We start from the raw sequence: 17866 nt of genomic DNA, 5'->3' as shown, positions 1-17866 counted from the left end.
CCCTGCTCCAGCACTAGCGCCATCTATAATGCCATACACACATCCTGGAGTGAGCACTATGTAGTGTAGCTGTGCCCTGCGCCAGCACTAGCGCCATCTATAATGCCATACACACATCCTGGAGTGAGCACTATGTAGTGTAGCTGTGCCCTTCGCCAGCACTAGTGCCATCTATAATGCCATACACACATCCTAGAGTGATCACTATGCAGTGTAACTGTGCCCTGCTCCAGCACTAGCGCCATCTATAATGCCATACACACATCATAGAGTGAGCACTATGCAATGTAGCTGTGCCCTGAGCCAGTATTAGCGCCATCTATAATGCCATACACACATCCTAGAGTGAGCACTATGTAGTGTAGCTGTGCCCTGCTCCAGCACTAGCGCCATCTATAATGCCATACACACATCCTAGAGTGCGCACTATGTAGTGTAGCTGTGCCCTGCTCCAGCACTAGCGCCATCTATGCAATACACACATCCTAGAGTGAGCACTATGTAGTGTAGCTGTGCCCTGCTCCAGCACTAGCACCATCTATAATGCCATACACACATCCTAGAGTGAGCACTATGTAGTGTAGCTGTGCCCTGCTCCAGCACTAGCGCCATCTATAATGCCATACACACATCCTACAATGAGCACTATGTAGTGTAGATGTGCCCTGCTCCAGCACTAGCGCCATCTATAATGCCATACACACATCCTGGAGTGAGCATTATGTAGTGTAGCTGTGCCCTGCGCCAGCACTTGCGCCATCTATAATGCCATACACACATCCTGGAGTGAGCACTATGTAGTGTAGCTGTGCCCTTCGCCAGCACTAGTGCCATCTATAATGCCATACACACATCCTAGAGTGATCACTATGCAATGTAGCTGTGCCCTGAGCCAGTATTAGCGCCATCTATAATGCCATACACACATCCTAGAGTGAGCACTATGTAGTGTAGCTGTGCCCTGCTCCAGCACTAGCGCCATCTATAATGCCATACACACATCCTAGAGTGCGCACTATGTAGTGTAGCTGTGCCCTGCTCCAGCACTAGCGCCATCTATGCAATACACACATCCTAGAGTGAGCACTATGTAGTGTAGCTGTGCCCTGCTCCAGCACTAGCGCCATCTATAATGCCATACACACATCCCAGAGTGAGCACTATGTAGTGTAGCTGTGCCCTGCTCCAGCACTAGCGCCATCTCTAATGCCATACACACATCCTAGAGTGAGCACGATGCAGTGTAGCTGTGCCATGCTAAATCTATAATGCCATACACACATCCTAGAGTGAGCACGATGCAGTGTAACTGTGCTCTGCTCCAGCACTAGCTCCATCTATGCCATACACACATCCTAGAGTGAGCACTATGTAGTGTAGCTGTGCCCTGCTCCAGCACTAGCGCCATCTATAATGCAATACACACATCCTGGAGTGAGCACTATGTAGTGTAGCTGTGCCCTGCGCCAGCACTAGCGCGATCTATAATGCCATACACATATCCTAGAGTGAGCACTATGCAGTGTAGCTGTGCCCTGAGCCAGTATTAGCGCCATCTATAATGCCATACACACATCCTAGAGTGAGCACTATGTAGTGTAGCTGTGCCCTGAGCCAATATTAGCGCCATCTATAATGCCATACACACATCCTGGAGTGAGCACCATGCAGTGTAGCTGTGCCCTGCACCAGCACCAGCCCCATCTATAATGCCATACACACATCCTAGAGTGAGCACTATGTAGTATAGCTGTGCCCTGCTCCAGCACTAGCGCCATCTATAATGCCATACACACCTCCTGGAGTGAGCACTATGCAGTGTAGCTGTGCCCTGCTCCAGCACCATCTATAATGCCATACACACATCCTAGAGTGAGCACTATGTAGTGTAGCTGTGCCCTGAGCCAGTACTAGCGCCATCTATAATGCCATACACACATCCTAGAGTGAACACTATGTAGTGTAGTTGTGCCCTGCTCCAGCACTAGCGCCATCTATAATGCCATACACACGTCCTAGAGTGAGCACTATGCAGTGTAGCTGTGCCCTGCTCCAGCACTAGCGCCATCTATAATGCCATACACACATCCTAGAGTGAGCACTATGTAGTGTAGCTGTGCCCTGCTCCAGCACTAGCGCCATCTATAATGCCATACACACATTCTAGAGTGAGCACTATGTAGTGTAGCTGTGCCCTGCTCCAGCACTAGCGCCATCTATAATGCCATACACACATCCTAGAGTGAGCACTATGCAGTGTAGCTGTGCCCGGCTCCAGCCCCAGCCCGATCTATAATGCCATACACACATCCTAGAGTGAGCACTATGTAGTGTAGCTGTGCCCTGCTCCAGCACTAGCGCCATCTATAATGCCATACACACATTCTAGAGTGAGCACTATGTAGTGTAGCTGTGCCCTGCGCCAGCACTAGCGCCATCTATAATGCCATACACACATCCTGGAGTGAGCACTATGTAGTGTAGCTGTGCCCTTCGCCAGCACTAGCGCCATCTATAATGCCATACACACATCCTAGAGTGAGCACTATGCAGTGTAACTGTGCCCTGCTCCAACACTAGCGCCATCTATAATGCCATACACACATCCTAGAGTGAGCACTATGCAGTGTAGCTGTGCCCTGAGCCAGTATTAGCGCCATCTATAATGCCACACACACATTCTAGAGTGAGCACTATGTAGTGTAGCTGTGCCCTGAGCCAGTATTAGCGCCATCTATAATGCCATACACACAACCTGGAGTGAGCACTATGTAGTGTAGCTGTGCCCTGCTCCAGTACTAGCGTATCTATAATGCCATACACACATCCCAGAGTAAGCACTATGTAGTGTAGCTGTGCCCTGCTCCAGCACTAGCGCCATCTATAATGCCATACACACATCCTAGAGTGAGCACGATGCAGTGTAACTGTGCCCTGCTCCAGCACTAGCTCCATCTATGCCATACACACATCCTAGAGTGAGCACTATGTAGTGTAGCTGTGCCCTGCTCCAGCAGTAGCGCCATCTATAATGCCATACACACATCCTAGAGTGAGCACTATGTAGTGTAGCTGTGCCCTGCTCCAGCACTAGCGCCATCTATAATGCCATACACACATCCTAGAGTGAGCACTATGCAGTGTAGCTGTGCCCTACTCCAGCACTAGCGCCATCTATAATGCCATACACACATCCTAGAGTGAGCACTATGTAGTGTAGCTGTGCCCTGCTCCAGCACTAGCGCCATCTATAATGCCATACACACATTCTAGAGTGAGCACTATGTAGTGTAACTGTGCCCTGCTCCAGCACTAGCGCCATCTATAATGCCATACACACATCCTAGAGTGAGCACTATGTAGTGTAGCTGTGCCCTGCTCCAGCACTAGCGCCATCGATAATGCCATACACACATCCTAGAGTGAGCACTATGTAGTGTAGCTGTGCCCTGAGCCAATATTAGCCCCATCTATAATGCCATACACACATTCTAGAGTGAGCACTATGTAGTGTAGCTGTGCCCTGCGCCAGCACTTGCGCCATCTATAATGCCATACACACATTCTAGAGTGAGCACTATGTAGTGTAGCTGTGCCCTGCTCCAGCAGTAGCGCCATCTATAATGCCATACACACATCCTAGAGTGAGCACTATGTAGTGTAGCTGTGCCCTGAGCCAATATTAGCCCCATCTATAATGCCATACACACATTCTAGAGTGAGCACTATGTAGTGTAGCTGTGCCCTACTCCAGCACTAGCGCCATCTATAATGCCATACACACATTCTAGAGTGAGCACTATGTAGTGTAGCTGTGCCCTGCTCCAGCACTAGCGCCATCTATAATGCCATACACACATCCTAGAGTGAGCACTATGCAGTGTAGCTGTGCCCGGCTCCAGCCCCAGCCCGATCTATAATGCCATACACACATCCTAGAGTGAGCACTATGTAGTGTAGCTGTGCCCTGCTCCAGCACTAGCGCCATCTATAATGCCATACACACATCCTACAGTGAGCACTATGTAGTGTAGCTGTGCCCTGCTCCAGCACTAGCGCCATCTATAATGCCATACACACATCCTGGAGTGAGCACTATGTAGTGTAGCTGTGCCCTGCGCCAGCACTAGCGCCATCTATAATGCCATACACACATCCTGGAGTGAGCACTATGTAGTGTAGCTGTGCCCTTCGCCAGCACTAGCGCCATCTATAATGCCATACACACATCCTAGAGTGAGCACTATGCAGTGTAACTGTGCCCTGCTCCAACACTAGCGCCATCTATAATGCCATACACACATCCTAGAGTGAGCACTATGCAGTGTAGCTGTGCCCTGAGCCAGTATTAGCGCCATCTATAATGCCATACACACATTCTAGAGTGAGCACTATGTAGTGTAGCTGTGCCCTGAGCCAGTATTAGCGCCATCTATAATGCCATACACACATCCTGGAGTGAGCACTATGTAGTGTAGCTGTGCCCTGCTCCAGTACTAGCGTATCTATAATGCCATACACACATCCCAGAGTAAGCACTATGTAGTGTAGCTGTGCCCTGCTCCAGCACTAGCGCCATCTATAATGCCATACACACATCCTAGAGTGAGCACGATGCAGTGTAACTGTGCCCTGCTCCAGCACTAGCTCCATCTATGCCATACACACATCCTAGAGTGAGCACTATGTAGTGTAGCTGTGCCCTGCTCCAGCAGTAGCGCCATCTATAATGCCATACACACATCCTAGAGTGAGCACTATGTAGTGTAGCTGTGCCCTGCTCCAGCACTAGCGCCATCTATAATGCCATACACACATCCTAGAGTGAGCACTATGCAGTGTAGCTGTGCCCTACTCCAGCACTAGCGCCATCTATAATGCCATACACACATCCTAGAGTGAGCACTACGTAGTGTAGCTGTGCCCTGCTCCAGCACTAGCGCCATCTATAATGCCATACACACATCCCAGAGTGAGCACTATGTAGTGTAGCTGTGCCCTGCTCCAGCACTAGCGCCATCTATAATGCCACACACACATCCTAGAGTGAGCACTATGTAGTGTAGCTGTGCCCTGCTCCAGCACTAGCGCCATCTATAATGCCATACACACATCCTAGAGTGAGCACTATGTAGTGTAGCTGTGCCCTGCTCCAGCACTAGCGCCATCTATAATGCCATACACACATCCCAGAGTGAGCACTATGTAGTGTAGCTGTGCCCTGCTCCAGCACTAGCGCCATCTATAATGCCATACACACATCCCAGAGTGAGCACTATGTAGTGTAGCTGTGCCCTGCTCCAGCACTAGCGCCATCTATAATGCCATACACACATCCTAGAGTGAGCACGATGCAGTGTAACTGTGCCCTGCTCCAGCACTAGCGCCATCTATAATGCCATACACACATCCTAGAGTGAGCACTATGTAGTGTAGCTGTGCCCTGCTCCAGCACTAGCTCTATCTATGCCATACACACATCCTAGAGTGAGCACTATGCAGTGTAACTGTGCCCTGCTCCAGCACTAGCGCCATCTATAATGCCATACACACATCCTAGAGTGAGCACTATGCAGTGTAGCTGTGCCCTGAGCCAGTATTAGCGCCATCTATAATGCCATACACACATCCCAGAGTGAGCACTATGTAGTGTAGCTGTGGCCTGCTCCAGCACTAGCGTATCTATAATGCCATACACACATCCCAGAGTGAGCACTATGTAGTGTAGCTGTGCCCTGCTCCAGCACTAGCGCCATCTCTAATGCCATACACACATCCCAGATTGAGCACTATGTAGTGTAGCTGTGCCCTGCTCCAGCACTAGCGCCATCTATAATGCCATACACACATCCTAGAGTGAGCACGATGCAGTGTAACTGTGCCCTGCTCCAGCACTAGCGCCATCTATAATGCCATACACACATCCTAGAGTGAGCACTATGTAGTGTAGCTGTGCCCTACTCCAGCACTAGCGCCATCTATAATGCCATACACACATCCTAGAGTCAGCACTATGTAGTGTAGCTGTGCCCTGCTCCAGCACTAGCGCCATCTATAATGCCATACACACATCCTAGAGTGAGCACGATGCAGTGTAACTGTGCCCTGCTCCAGCACTAGCTCCATCTATGCCATACACACATCCTAGAGTGAGCACTATGCAGTGTTACTGTGCCCTGCTCCAGCACTTGCGCGATCTATAATGCCATACACACATCCTAGAGTGAGCACTATGCAGTGTAGCTGTGCCCTGAGCCAGTATTAGCGCCATCTATAATGCCATACACACATCCTAGAGTGAGCACTATGTAGTGTAGCTGTGCCCTGAGCCAGTATTAGCGCCATCTATAATGCCATACACACATCCTAGAGTGAGCACTATGTAGTGTAGCTGTGCCCTGCGCCAGCACCATCTATAATGCCATACACACATCCTAGAGTGAGCACCATGTAGTGTAGCTGTGCCCTACTCCAGCACTAGCGCCATCTATAATGCCATACACTCATCCTAGAGTGAGCACTATGTAGTGTAGCTGTGCCCTGCTCCAGCACTAGCGCCATCTATAATGCCATACACACATCCTAGAGTGAGCACTATGTAGTGTAGCTGTGCCCTGCTCCAGCACTAGCGCCATCTATAATGCCACACACACATCCTAGAGTGAGCACTATGTAGTGTAGCTGTGCCCTGCTCCAGCACTAGCGCCATCTATAATGCCATACACACATTCTAGAGTGAGCACTATGTAGTGTAACTGTGCCCTGCTCCAGCACTAGCGCCATCTATAATGCCATACACACATCCTAGAGTGAGCACTATGTAGTGTAGCTGTGCCCTGCTCCAGCACTAGCGCCATCTATAATGCCATACACACATCCAAGAGTGAGCACTATGTAGTGTAGCTGTGCCCTGCTCCAGCACTAGCGCCATCTATAATGCCATACACACATCCTAGAGTGAGCACTATGTAGTGTAGCTGTGCCCTGCTCCAGCACTAGCGCCATCTATAATGCCATACACACATCCTAGAGTGAGCACTATGCAGTGTAGCTGTGCCCTGCTCCAGCACTAGCTCCATCTATAATGCCATACACACATCCTAGAGTGAGCACTATGCAGTGTAGCTGTGCCCTGCTCCAGCACTAGCGCCATCTATAATGCCATACACACGTCCTAGAGTGAGCACTATGTAGTGTAGCTGTGCCCTGCTCCAGCACTAATGCCATCTATAACGCCATACACACATCCTAGAGTGAGCACTATGTAGTGTAGCTGTGCCCTGCTCCAGCACTAACGCCATCTATAATGCCATACACACATCCTAGAGTGAGCATTATGTAGTGTAGCTGTGCCCTGCTCCAGCACTAGCGCCATCTATAATGCCATACACACATCCTAGAGTGAGCACTATGTAGTGTAGCTGTGCCCTGCTCCAGCACTAATGCCATCTATAACGCCATACACACATCCTAGAGTGAGCATTATGTAGTGTAGCTGTGCCCTGCTCCAGCACTAGCGCCATCTATAATGCCATACACACATCCTAGAGTGAGCACTATGTAGTGTAGCTGTGCCCTGCTCCAGCACTAACGCCATCTATAACGCCATACACACATCCTAGAGTGAGCATTATATAGTGTACTTGAGGCCTGTTCCAGTAATATCCTATACCAAGAAGTGACAGCAGTGTCCCCCAATATGGACAAAAGAGAAAAATGCAGTGATTATCAGATGATGTGTGTATATAGGGGCCCCCATACCTGCTCTCCCTTGTACAATAAATGAAAGTCCCCTCTTACCCAGTGATGTGAGGGGCCGGTGATTCTCCATCATCACGTCCTTGTACAGACCCCTGTGTTCCTCTATATACTCCCCCTCCTGCATGGAGAGACAGACAGTGACATCCTGACACCTTATAGGAACCTGACACACACAATGACAGTCATCACCCAGACACACGTTAGCCAGTAGTGAGCGGTCATTTCCCCTTCTAATAGCTGGTGGCCACCAGCAATGACTGATGACCATCCCCTGTAGTCAGGCGAGCCGGCGGTGACTGATGATCGCCACCTAGGATGTGACAGGATATAATGATTCCCATTGACCTGTGCTCTAATACCGACTGGTGATTATTGTTTCCACGTGTCTGGAGTGGAATTAAGAGACTGAGAATTTAACTGCAGCAGGACAGGTGTTAGTCTATGGCAGAGTCTGTTTAACTAACCTACACCAGGAGGATTCCTGCTTCAGTATGGGCTGGTATACAGAGGAATTTAGACCATCACATGAGGAAGGTAGAGACTGGAGGGGGGTGATGTGTTTGCACAGTTTCTCAGGTGTAGGTACTGATAGTAACAATAAGATATGTAGACTAGGAAAAGATGTTCCAAAGTCTCAGTTTAACAAACTTTCCTCACAGAGAGGCAACTAAAAATCCAGCTCATTTTATATATGAGATACATGTAGCCAGTGTACAGGACACGGAATGAGCACGTTGTACTGCGCCATTTGTCTACTTATAAACTCTATGACCGCACAGCAGCATCTGACAGCGTTTGAGCACCACCTTCCCCCTACAAACCCTCCTCTCTATTGGGCTTCACAACTCCTCTCCTGACCACCTCCTACTTGTCCAACTGCTCCTTCTCCTCATTTACACCCAGCTCCTCCGCACTTTCCCTTCCCATAGGACTCCCCAAGGTTATGTCACTGGCTCCCCTCTCTCTTTCCAATACATATCTTCCATCAGGAAGATTAGCTGGTCCTTTGGTCTTCTCTACCAACTCTATGCCAAGGCTACCAATCTCTTCCATGGACCTCTCTACCTCTGTCCCCTTCTGTGTCACCTTCTCTCAGTCATTTCATCCAGGATGGTACAACACTTAACGAAAGTATATCCACCAGCCAAGGCCCCCGCTACTCACACTCTCTGCTGACGTCTCATTCTTCTCCCTTCCCCCCTATTCAGATATCATGGTGTCACCACTGACTCTGCCCTTTCTGTCTCACCCTACACCCAATCCCTTTTACAATCCTGCCGTTTACACTTTCACATTATTTCCAGAATGAGGGCCCTCCTCACCAGGGAAGCTACTAAACTCTCATTTATGCCCTCATTTCCTGCCTTGATTACTGTAACATTTTTTCTGGGGTCCCTAAATCCCACCTCCTGTCTAACCTCAATTTTGCTGCCAGTCACATTTTCCTCTACATCTGCTGCACCTCTCTGCCGATTCACTCTACTACCTCCCAATACCAGTCCCCAAAAAATTCCTACTCTTTTATCTTACTTACAAAGCTTATAACCTCACTGTCCCTCATACACTCACTCCAGCTCTTATCCATCTAACGACTGCTGCCTCACCTCCATCTCACCGCGCCCCCTACATCTCCAACCTCATTTGCTCACACACCCCCCTCCTGGTTTCTGCCACCTCACCCCCTACATCTCCAGCCTCATTTCCTCACATACACCCCTCCTGCTCTCTTCCCTCTGCTAATGACTGCCGCCTCATCACTCCCCCTTCATTTCCAGCCTCATTCCCTCACACATCCCTCCTGCTCTCTTCCCTCTGCTAATGACTGCTGCCTCACCTCCACCTCACCGCTCCCCTACATCTCCAGTCTCATTTCCTCACACCCCGATCTTGCTCTCTTCCCTCTGCTAATGACTGCCGCCTCACCTCCACCTCACCGCACCCCCTACATCTCCAGTCTCATTCCCTCACACATCCCTCCTGCTTTCTTCCCTCTGCTAATGACTGCTGCCTCACCTCCACCTCACCGCTCCCCCTACATCTCCAGTCTCATTTCCTCACACCCCGATCTTGCTCTCTTCCCTCTGCTAATGACTGCCGCCTCATCTCCACCTCACCGCTTCCCTTATATCTCCAATTAGTGAGGGAAGGGGCAGATTTTAATTTAGAAGGGAAACATTTTAGACGTGGTGTCACTACAAGTAAGTGCTAGGTGCTAGAATGAACATTATTATGTATTGTAAAATGTATGGGCTGGATGGTAGATGGGCACTATGGGGTGAGCGATAATAAGAATTTACTTACCGATAATTCTATTTCTCGTAGTCCGTAGTGGATGCTGGGAACTCCGTAAGGACCATGGGGAATAGCGGCTCCGCAGGAGACAGGGCACATCTAAAGAAAGCTTTAGGATCACCTGGTGTGCACTGGCTCCTCCCCCTATGACCCTCCTCCAAGCCTCAGTTAGGATACTGTGCCCGGACGAGCGTACACAATAAGGAAGGATTTTGAATCCCGGGTAAGACTCATACCAGCCACACCAATCACACTGTACAACTTGTGATCTGAACCCAGTTAACAGCATGATAATAGAGAAGCCTCTAGAAAAGATGGCTCAATACAACAATAACCCGAATTTTTTTGGTAACAATAATTATGTACCAGTATTGCAGACAATCCGCACTTGGGATGGGCGCCCAGCATCCACTACGGACTACGAGAAATAGAATTATCGGTAAGTAAATTCTTATTTTCTCTGACGTCCTAGTGGATGCTGGGAACTCCGTAAGGACCATGGGGATTATACCAAAGCTCCCAAACGGGCGGGAGAATGCGGATGACTCTGCAGCACCCAATGAGAGAACTCCCGGTCCTCCTCCGCCAGGGTATCAAATTTGTAGAATTTTACAAACGTATTTGCTCCTGACCAAGTAACTGCTCGGCAAAGTTGTAAAGCCGAGACCCCTCGGGCAGCTGCCCAAGATGAGCCCACCTTCCTTGTGGAGTGGGCATTTACAGATTTTTGGCTGTGGCAGGCCTGCCACAGAATGTGCAAGCTGAATTGTACTACAAATCCAACGAGCAATAGTCTGCTTAGAAGCAGGAGCACCCAGCTAGTTTGGTGCATAGAGGATAAACAGCGAGTCAGATTTCCTGACTCCAGTCGTCCTGGAAACATATATTTTTTGGGTCCTGACAACGTCTAGCAACCTGGAGTCCTCCAAGTCCCTAGTAGCCGCAGGCACCACAATAGGTTTGGTTCAGGTGAACGCTGAAAACCACCTTAGGGAGAAACTAAGGACGAGTCCTCAATTCCGCCCTGTCCGAATGGAAAATCAGATAAGGGCTTTTACAGGATAAAGCCACCAATTCTGACACGCGCCTGGCCCAGGCCAGAGCCAACAGCATGACCACTTTTTCTGTGAGATATTTTAACTCCACAGATTTAAGTGGGTCAAACCAATGTGACTTTTGGAACCCAAAAACCACCTGGAGATCCCAAAAGTGCCACTGAAGGCACAAAAGGAGGCTGTATATGCAGTACCCCTTTAACAAATGTCTGAACTTCAGGGACTGAAGCTAGTTCTTTTTTGGAAGAAAATTGACAGAGCCGAAATTTGAACCTTAATGGACCCCAATTTCAGGCCCATAGATACTCCTGTTTGCAGGAAATGTAGGAATCGACCCAGTTGAATTTCCTCCGTCGAGCCTTACTGGCCTCGCACCACGCAACATATTTTCACCAAATGCGGTGATAATGTTTTGCGGTTACATCCTTCCTGGCTTTGATCAGGATAGGGATGACTTCATCCGGAATGCCTTTTTCCTTCAGGATCCGGCGTTCAACCGCCATGCCGTCAACGCAGCCGCGGTAAGTCTTGGAACAGATAAAGTCCTTGCTGGAGCAGGTCCCTTCTTAGAGGTAGAGGCTACGGATCCTCCGTGAGCATCTCTTGAAGTTCCGGTTACCAATTCCTTTTTGGCCAATCCGGAGCCACTAATATAGTGCTTACTCCTCTCCATCTTATCAATCTCAGTACCTTGGGTATGAGAGGCAGAGGAGGGAACCCATACACTGATTGGTACACCCACGGTGTTACCAGAGCATCTACAGCTATTGCCTGAGGGTCCCTTGACGTGGCGCAATACCTGTCGAGTTTTTCCCAACGGTTTATAATCATGTGGAAGACTTCTGGGTGAAGTCCTTACTCTCCCGGGTGGAGGTCGTGCTGAGGAAAACTGCTTCCCAGTTGTCCACTCCCGGAATGAAAACTGCTGACAGTACTATCACATGGTTTTTCGCCCCGCGAAGAATCCTTGCAGCTTCTGCCATTGCCCTCCTGCTTCTTGTGGCACCCTGTCTGTTTATGTGGGTGACTGCCGTAATGTTGTCTGACTGGATCAACACCGGCTGACCTTGAAGCAGAGGTCTTGCTAAGCTTAGAGCATTGTAAATGGCCCTTAGCTTCAGGACATTTATGTGAAGTGATGTCTCCAGGCTTGACCATAAGCCCTGGATATTCCTTCCCTGTGTGACTGCTCCCCAGCCTCGCAGGCTGGCATCCGTGGCCACCAGGACCCAGTCCCGAATGCCGAATCTGCGGCCCTCTAGAAGATGAGCACTCTGCAACCACCACAGGAGGGATACCCTTGTCCCTGGTGACAGGGTTATCCGCTGAAGCATCTGAAGATGCGACCCGGACCATTTGTCCAGTAGGTTCCACTGGAAAGTCTTGCGTGGAATCTGCCGAATGGGATTGCTTCGTAGGAAGCCACCATTTTTACCCAGAACCCTTGTGCATTGATGCACTGAGACTTGGTTCGGTTTTAGGAGGTTCCTGACTAGCTCGGATAACTCCCTGGCTTTCTCCTCCGGGAGAAACACCTTCTTTCTGGACTGTGTCCAGGATCATCCCTAGGAACAGAAGACAAGTCGTCGGAACCAGCTGCGATTTTGGAATATTGAGAATCCAATTGTGCTGCCGCAACACTACCTGAGATAGTGCTACACCGATCTCCAACTGTTCCCTGGATCTCACCCTTATCAGGGAATCGTCCAAGTAAGGGATAACTAAAATTCCCTTCCTTCGAAGGAATATCATCATTACGGTCATTACTTCAGTAAAGACCCGGGGTGCCGTGGACCATCCCTACGGCAGCGTCTGAACTGATAGTGACAGTTCTGTACCATAACCTGAGATACCCTTGGTGAGAAGGGTAAATTTTGACATGAAGGTAAGCATTCTTGATGTCCCGAGACATCATGTAGTCCCCTTCTTCCAGGTTTGCAATCACTGCTCTGAGTGACTCAATTTTGAATTTGAACCTCTGTATGTAAGTGTTCAAAGATTTTAGATTTTAGATTTTAAAATCGGTCTCACCGAGCCGTCTGGCTTCGGTACCACAATAGTGTGGAATAATACCCCGTTCCCTGTTGCAGGAGGGGTACCTTAATTATCACCTGCTGGGAATACAGCTTGTGAATGACTTCCAAAACTGCCTCCCTGTCAGCGGGAGACGTCGGTAAAACAGACTTTTGGAAACGGCGAGGGGAATACGTCTCGAATTCCAATTTGTACCCCTGAAATATTACCTGAAGGATCCAGGGGTCTACTTGCGAGTGAGCCCACTGCGCACTGAAATTCATTGAGAACGGGCCCCCACCGTGCCTGAACTTGTAAAGCCCTAGCGTCATACTGAGAGCTTGGCAGAGGCGGAAAAGGGTTTCTGTTCCTGGGAACTGGCTGATCTCTGCAGCCATTTTCCTCTCCCTCTGTCACGAGCAGAAAAGAGGAACCCTTTTGTCCGCTTGCCAACCAGGACTGCGCCTGATAATACGGCGTCTTATTTTGAGAGGCGACCTGGGGTACATCCCCTTTTTTAAGGCAATACTTCCAAATGCCGTTTGGAATCCGCAACACCTGACCACTTTACTGGTATAATTGGACAACGCACTTATACTTGATGCCAGTCGGCAAATATTCCGCTGTGCATCATGCATATATAGAAATGCATCTTTTAATTGCTCTATAGGCAATAATATACTGTCCTTATCTAGGATATCAAATTTCCAGTCAGGGAATCCGACCACGCCAACCCAGCACTGCACCTCCAGGCTGAGGCGATTGCTGGTCGCAGTATAACACCAGTATGTGTGTAAATACATTTTAGGATACCCTCCTGCTTTCTATCAGCAGGATCCCTAAGGGCGGCCATCTCAAGAGAGGGTAGAGCCCTTGTTCTTACAAGCGTGTGAGCGCCTTATCCCTCCTAGGGGGTGTTTCCCAACGCACCCTAACCTCTGGCGGGAAAAGGTATACTGCCAATAACTTTTTAGAAATTATCAATTGTTATCGGGGGGAAACCCACGCATCATCACACACCTCATTTTATTTCTCAGATTCAGGAAAACTACAGGAAGTTTTTCCTCACCAAACATAATACCCCTTTTTTTGGTGGTATTTATATTATCAGAAGAGTGTAAACTTTTTCCATTGCCTCAATCATGCAATGTGTGGCCCTATTGGAAATCACGGTTGTCTCTTCACTGTCGACACAGGAGTCAGTATCCGTGTCGGCGTCTGTATCTGAGGTAACGGGCGCTTTAGAGCCCCTGTATGAGACGTCTGGACATGCACAAGCTGAGTAGCCGGCTGTCTCATGTCAACCACTGTCTTTTATACAAAGCTGACACTGTCACGCAATTTCAACAGTACATCCACTCAGGTGTCGACCCCCCAGGGGGTGACAACACTATTACAGACACTCTACTCCGTCTCCTCATCATTTTTCTCCTCATACATGTCGACACAAACGTACAGACACACAGCACACACACAGGGAATGCTCTGATAGAGGACAGGACCCCACTAGCCCTTTGGGGAGACAGAGGGAGAGTTTGCCAGCACACACCAGAGCGCTATATATATACAGGGATAACCTTATATAAGTGTTTTTCCCTTTATAGCTGCTGTATTGTTTATACTGCGCCTAATTTGTGCCCCCTCTCTTTTTTAAAGCCTTTCTGTAGTGTAGTGACTGCAGGGGAGAGCCAGGGAGCTTCCCTCCAACTGAGCTGTGAGGGAAAATGGCGCCAGTGTGCTGAGGAGATAGGCTCCGCCCCTTTCTCTGCGTCCTTATCATCCGTTTTCTTGTATGTTTTGGCAGGGGTTAAATGCATCCATATAGCCCAGGAGTTATATGTGATGCATTTATTTTAGCCATAAAAGGTTTTCTATCGATTTATTGCGTCTCAGGGCGCTGCCCCCCCAGCGCCCTGCACCCTCAGTGACCGGAGTGTGAAGTGTGCTGAGAGCAATGGCGCACAGCTGCGGTGCTGTGCGCCTACCTTTATCTGAAGACAGGAAAGTCTTCTGCCGACGATTTTTCCGGACCTCTTCGCTCTTCTGGCTCTGTAAGGGGGCCGGCGGCGCGGCTCCGGTGACCCATCCAGGCTGAACCTGTGATCGTCCCTCTGGAGTTAATGTCCAGTAGCCTAAGAAGCCCAATCCACTCTGCACGCAGGTGAGTTCGCTTCTTCTCCCCTTAGTCCCTCGATGCAGTGAGCCTGTTGCCAGCAGGTCTCACTGAAAATAATAAACCTAAACTAAAACTTTCACCAAGAGCTCAGGAGAGCCCCTAGTGTGCACCCTTCTCGTCGGGCACAGAAAATCTAACTGAGGCTTGGAGGAGGGTCATAGGGGGAGGAGCCAGTGCACACCAGATAGTCCTAAAGCTTTCTTTAGATGTGCCCAGTCTCCTGCGGAGCCGCTATTCCCCATGGTCCTTACGGAGTTCCCAGCATCCACTAGGACGTCAGAGAAATGTGGATGGTAGATAGGCACTATGGGGTGAGCGATATGTGGGTGTGAGATGGGCACTGTGGGGTGACCTATACGTGGGTGTGATGACCTATACGTGGGTGTGAGATGGGCACTGTGGGGTGACCTATATGTGGATGTAAGATGGGTACTATGGGGTGGGCACTGGGAGGGGTAAGGCGGCATACCGAGGATATAATAGCGGGTTACAGGATAGCAGGAGACCATTATTAGGCGGAGATGAGGCATTATAGGGGAACCAGGTGAGGTATAATGAGGCTGAGGTGGGTGATAAGGAGGACATGGGTTGGGAAGCCGGGAGGGGGAGGGTCAGTCCTGGTACATGTGATGGGGGTCACAGTCCCAAATCGGTTGTGTCTATGTTGCCTTCGTGCAAAGGACCTGGACGTGACATAACGAGTGGGCAGGAGACAACTTCCGCCCTTACAGGTCCTAAATGTTTTCTTCGTTCTCCGTTGGTTTGGGGTATTTTTTTTTTTCTATGCAGCATTGGACCCTCGCGGGCTCGCTTAGCTCGCCACGCATCGGGCTCAGTGTCTCGCTTCGCTCGCCACACTTTTCTATTACAAATAGATTGTGACATTGACACAGGGGGTTATGGGAAAAGTCCTTAGCGCAAAGAGAATGTAGACGCAACCGTCCCAAATCCCTACCTCATAGCCCCATGGTTGCCGTATAATGGTGACATGAGCCAGCATTAGCTATGTCCCTGCTCTTTCCCAGCTGCAAGTGCCTCACTGTACTTCTCCCCGTGCGGACTTACCCTAAGAGGCTCCCGGGCACGGCCTCCTCCTCTCACCCGCAAGACGTTACTCACCCAACTTTCGGTCTTTACGTTCTATCAGACTTCCGGGTTGTGCGTTGCACCAGACTTCCGGCCTGTGCGTTCCACTCTGCTTCCGTTCTCTGCGTTCCAGCATACTGCACAGGATGTGAGATCCCCGCGCTCCTCCCCTCTGGTCTCCGCCCTCTGCTCCCGGGTGACTGGTGATTGGGAGACGTCGCTGTGTGTGACACCGCCAGGTGCTGCTCCCTGTACCGCCTGCTGCTGCCCTGTGTGCCCCCTGTTATTCCTTCCCCCACCCCTGTGCCCTCTGTTATTCCTTCCCCAACTCCTGTGCCCTCTGTTATTCCTTCCCCTCACCTTTGTGCCTCTGCTATACTCTACATTACCCCCATACCAGTGCCCCTTGTTATATTATACCCTCCTTCACCCCTGGTATTCCCTCCTCTCCCTCATCTCTGTGCCCCTGTAATCCTCTCCCCATGTTACCATAACGCCTGCTCCCCTGTAACCCCCTATTACCCCCATCTCTGTTATGCCCTATTTGTTTTTTTTATTTAATATCCTTATTATGTTATGAAATATAACATCTATCTGATTACACAGTAGTGAAGAAGACATCTGCTGAGTGTGAGGCACCCATCCGCTGTGCCTCCACCTCACTTACTGATACATGAGAGGCACAATGATCAGAAGATCCTGGAACTCACCAACAAGATCATTCAGCTGCTGACTGGAGAGGTGACTGCTGGGAATGGGGCATTATACAGTAACACCAGGGGACGTGTCTGGGTGATGACTGGAGAGGTGACTGCTGGGAATGGGTCATTATACAGTAACACCGGGGGACGTGTCTGGCTGATGACTGGAGAGGTGACTGCTCGGAATGGGGCATTATACAGTAACACCGGGGGACGTGTCTGGGTGATGACTGGAGAGGTGACTGCTGGGAATGGGGCATTATACAGTAACACCAGGGGACGTGTCTGGGTGATGACTGGAGAGGTGACTGCTGGGAATGGGGCATTATACAGTAACACCAGGGGACGTGTCTGGGTGATGACTGGAGAGGTGACTGCTGGGAATGGGTCATTATACAGTAACACCAGGGGACGTGTCTGGGTGATGACTGGAGAGGTGACTGCTGGGAATGGGGCATTATACAGTAACACCAGGGGACGTGTCTGGGTGATGACTGGAGAGGTGACTGCTGGGAATGGGTCATTATACAGTAACACCAGGGGACGTGTCTGGGTGATGACTGGAGAGGTGACTGCTGGGAATGGGACATTATACAGTAACACCAGGGGACGTGTCTGGGTGATGACTGGAGAGGTGACTGCTGGGAATGGGTCATTATACAGTAACACCGGGGGACGTGTCTGGCTGATGACTGGAGAGGTGACTGCTGGGAATGGGGCATTATACAGTAACACCGGAGGACGTGTCTCGGTGATGACTGGAGAGGTGGCTGCTGGGAATG

At 49.8% G+C, this 17866-nt stretch overlaps 3 protein-coding genes across 4 annotated transcripts in view; 2 read left to right on the top strand and 1 right to left on the bottom strand.

The window, feature by feature from the left end:
* LOC135054677 (oocyte zinc finger protein XlCOF7.1-like) overlaps nucleotides 1-16586 on the bottom strand; it is a 52098-nt gene extending 35512 nt beyond the window's left edge. Inside the window, exons 1-2 of one of the 2 annotated variants that reach the window (XM_063957930.1) lie at nucleotides 16417-16586; nucleotides 7801-7879 (exon numbers count right to left, since the gene is read on the bottom strand). In XM_063957930.1, coding sequence (XP_063814000.1) covers nucleotides 7801-7834 — 34 coding nt within the window. In that variant the 5' untranslated portion in view covers nucleotides 7835-7879; nucleotides 16417-16586. Of the gene's footprint in view, nucleotides 1-7800; nucleotides 7880-16362 lie in introns of both variants that reach the window. The other variant, XM_063957929.1, reaches the window with a different exon arrangement.
* The window catches only part of LOC135057146 (oocyte zinc finger protein XlCOF6-like), a gene marked incomplete at its 5' end in the record, with an annotated part of 352699 nt that overhangs the window by 168953 nt on the left and 165880 nt on the right, over nucleotides 1-17866 (top strand). The gene's annotated exons all lie outside the window — the stretch shown is intronic.
* The window catches only part of LOC135054688 (gastrula zinc finger protein XlCGF53.1-like), a 159523-nt gene continuing 158285 nt past the window's right edge, over nucleotides 16629-17866 (top strand). Inside the window, exon 1 of the mRNA XM_063957952.1 lies at nucleotides 16629-17124. The gene's annotated coding sequence lies outside the window, so the exon portion shown is untranslated. The remainder of the gene's footprint in view (nucleotides 17125-17866) is intronic.

This window comes from Pseudophryne corroboree, chromosome 3 (assembly GCF_028390025.1).
Source record: "Pseudophryne corroboree isolate aPseCor3 chromosome 3, aPseCor3.hap2, whole genome shotgun sequence".
NCBI lineage: Eukaryota > Metazoa > Chordata > Amphibia > Anura > Myobatrachidae > Pseudophryne > Pseudophryne corroboree.
This window is presented reverse-complemented; position numbering and strand designations above follow the sequence as displayed.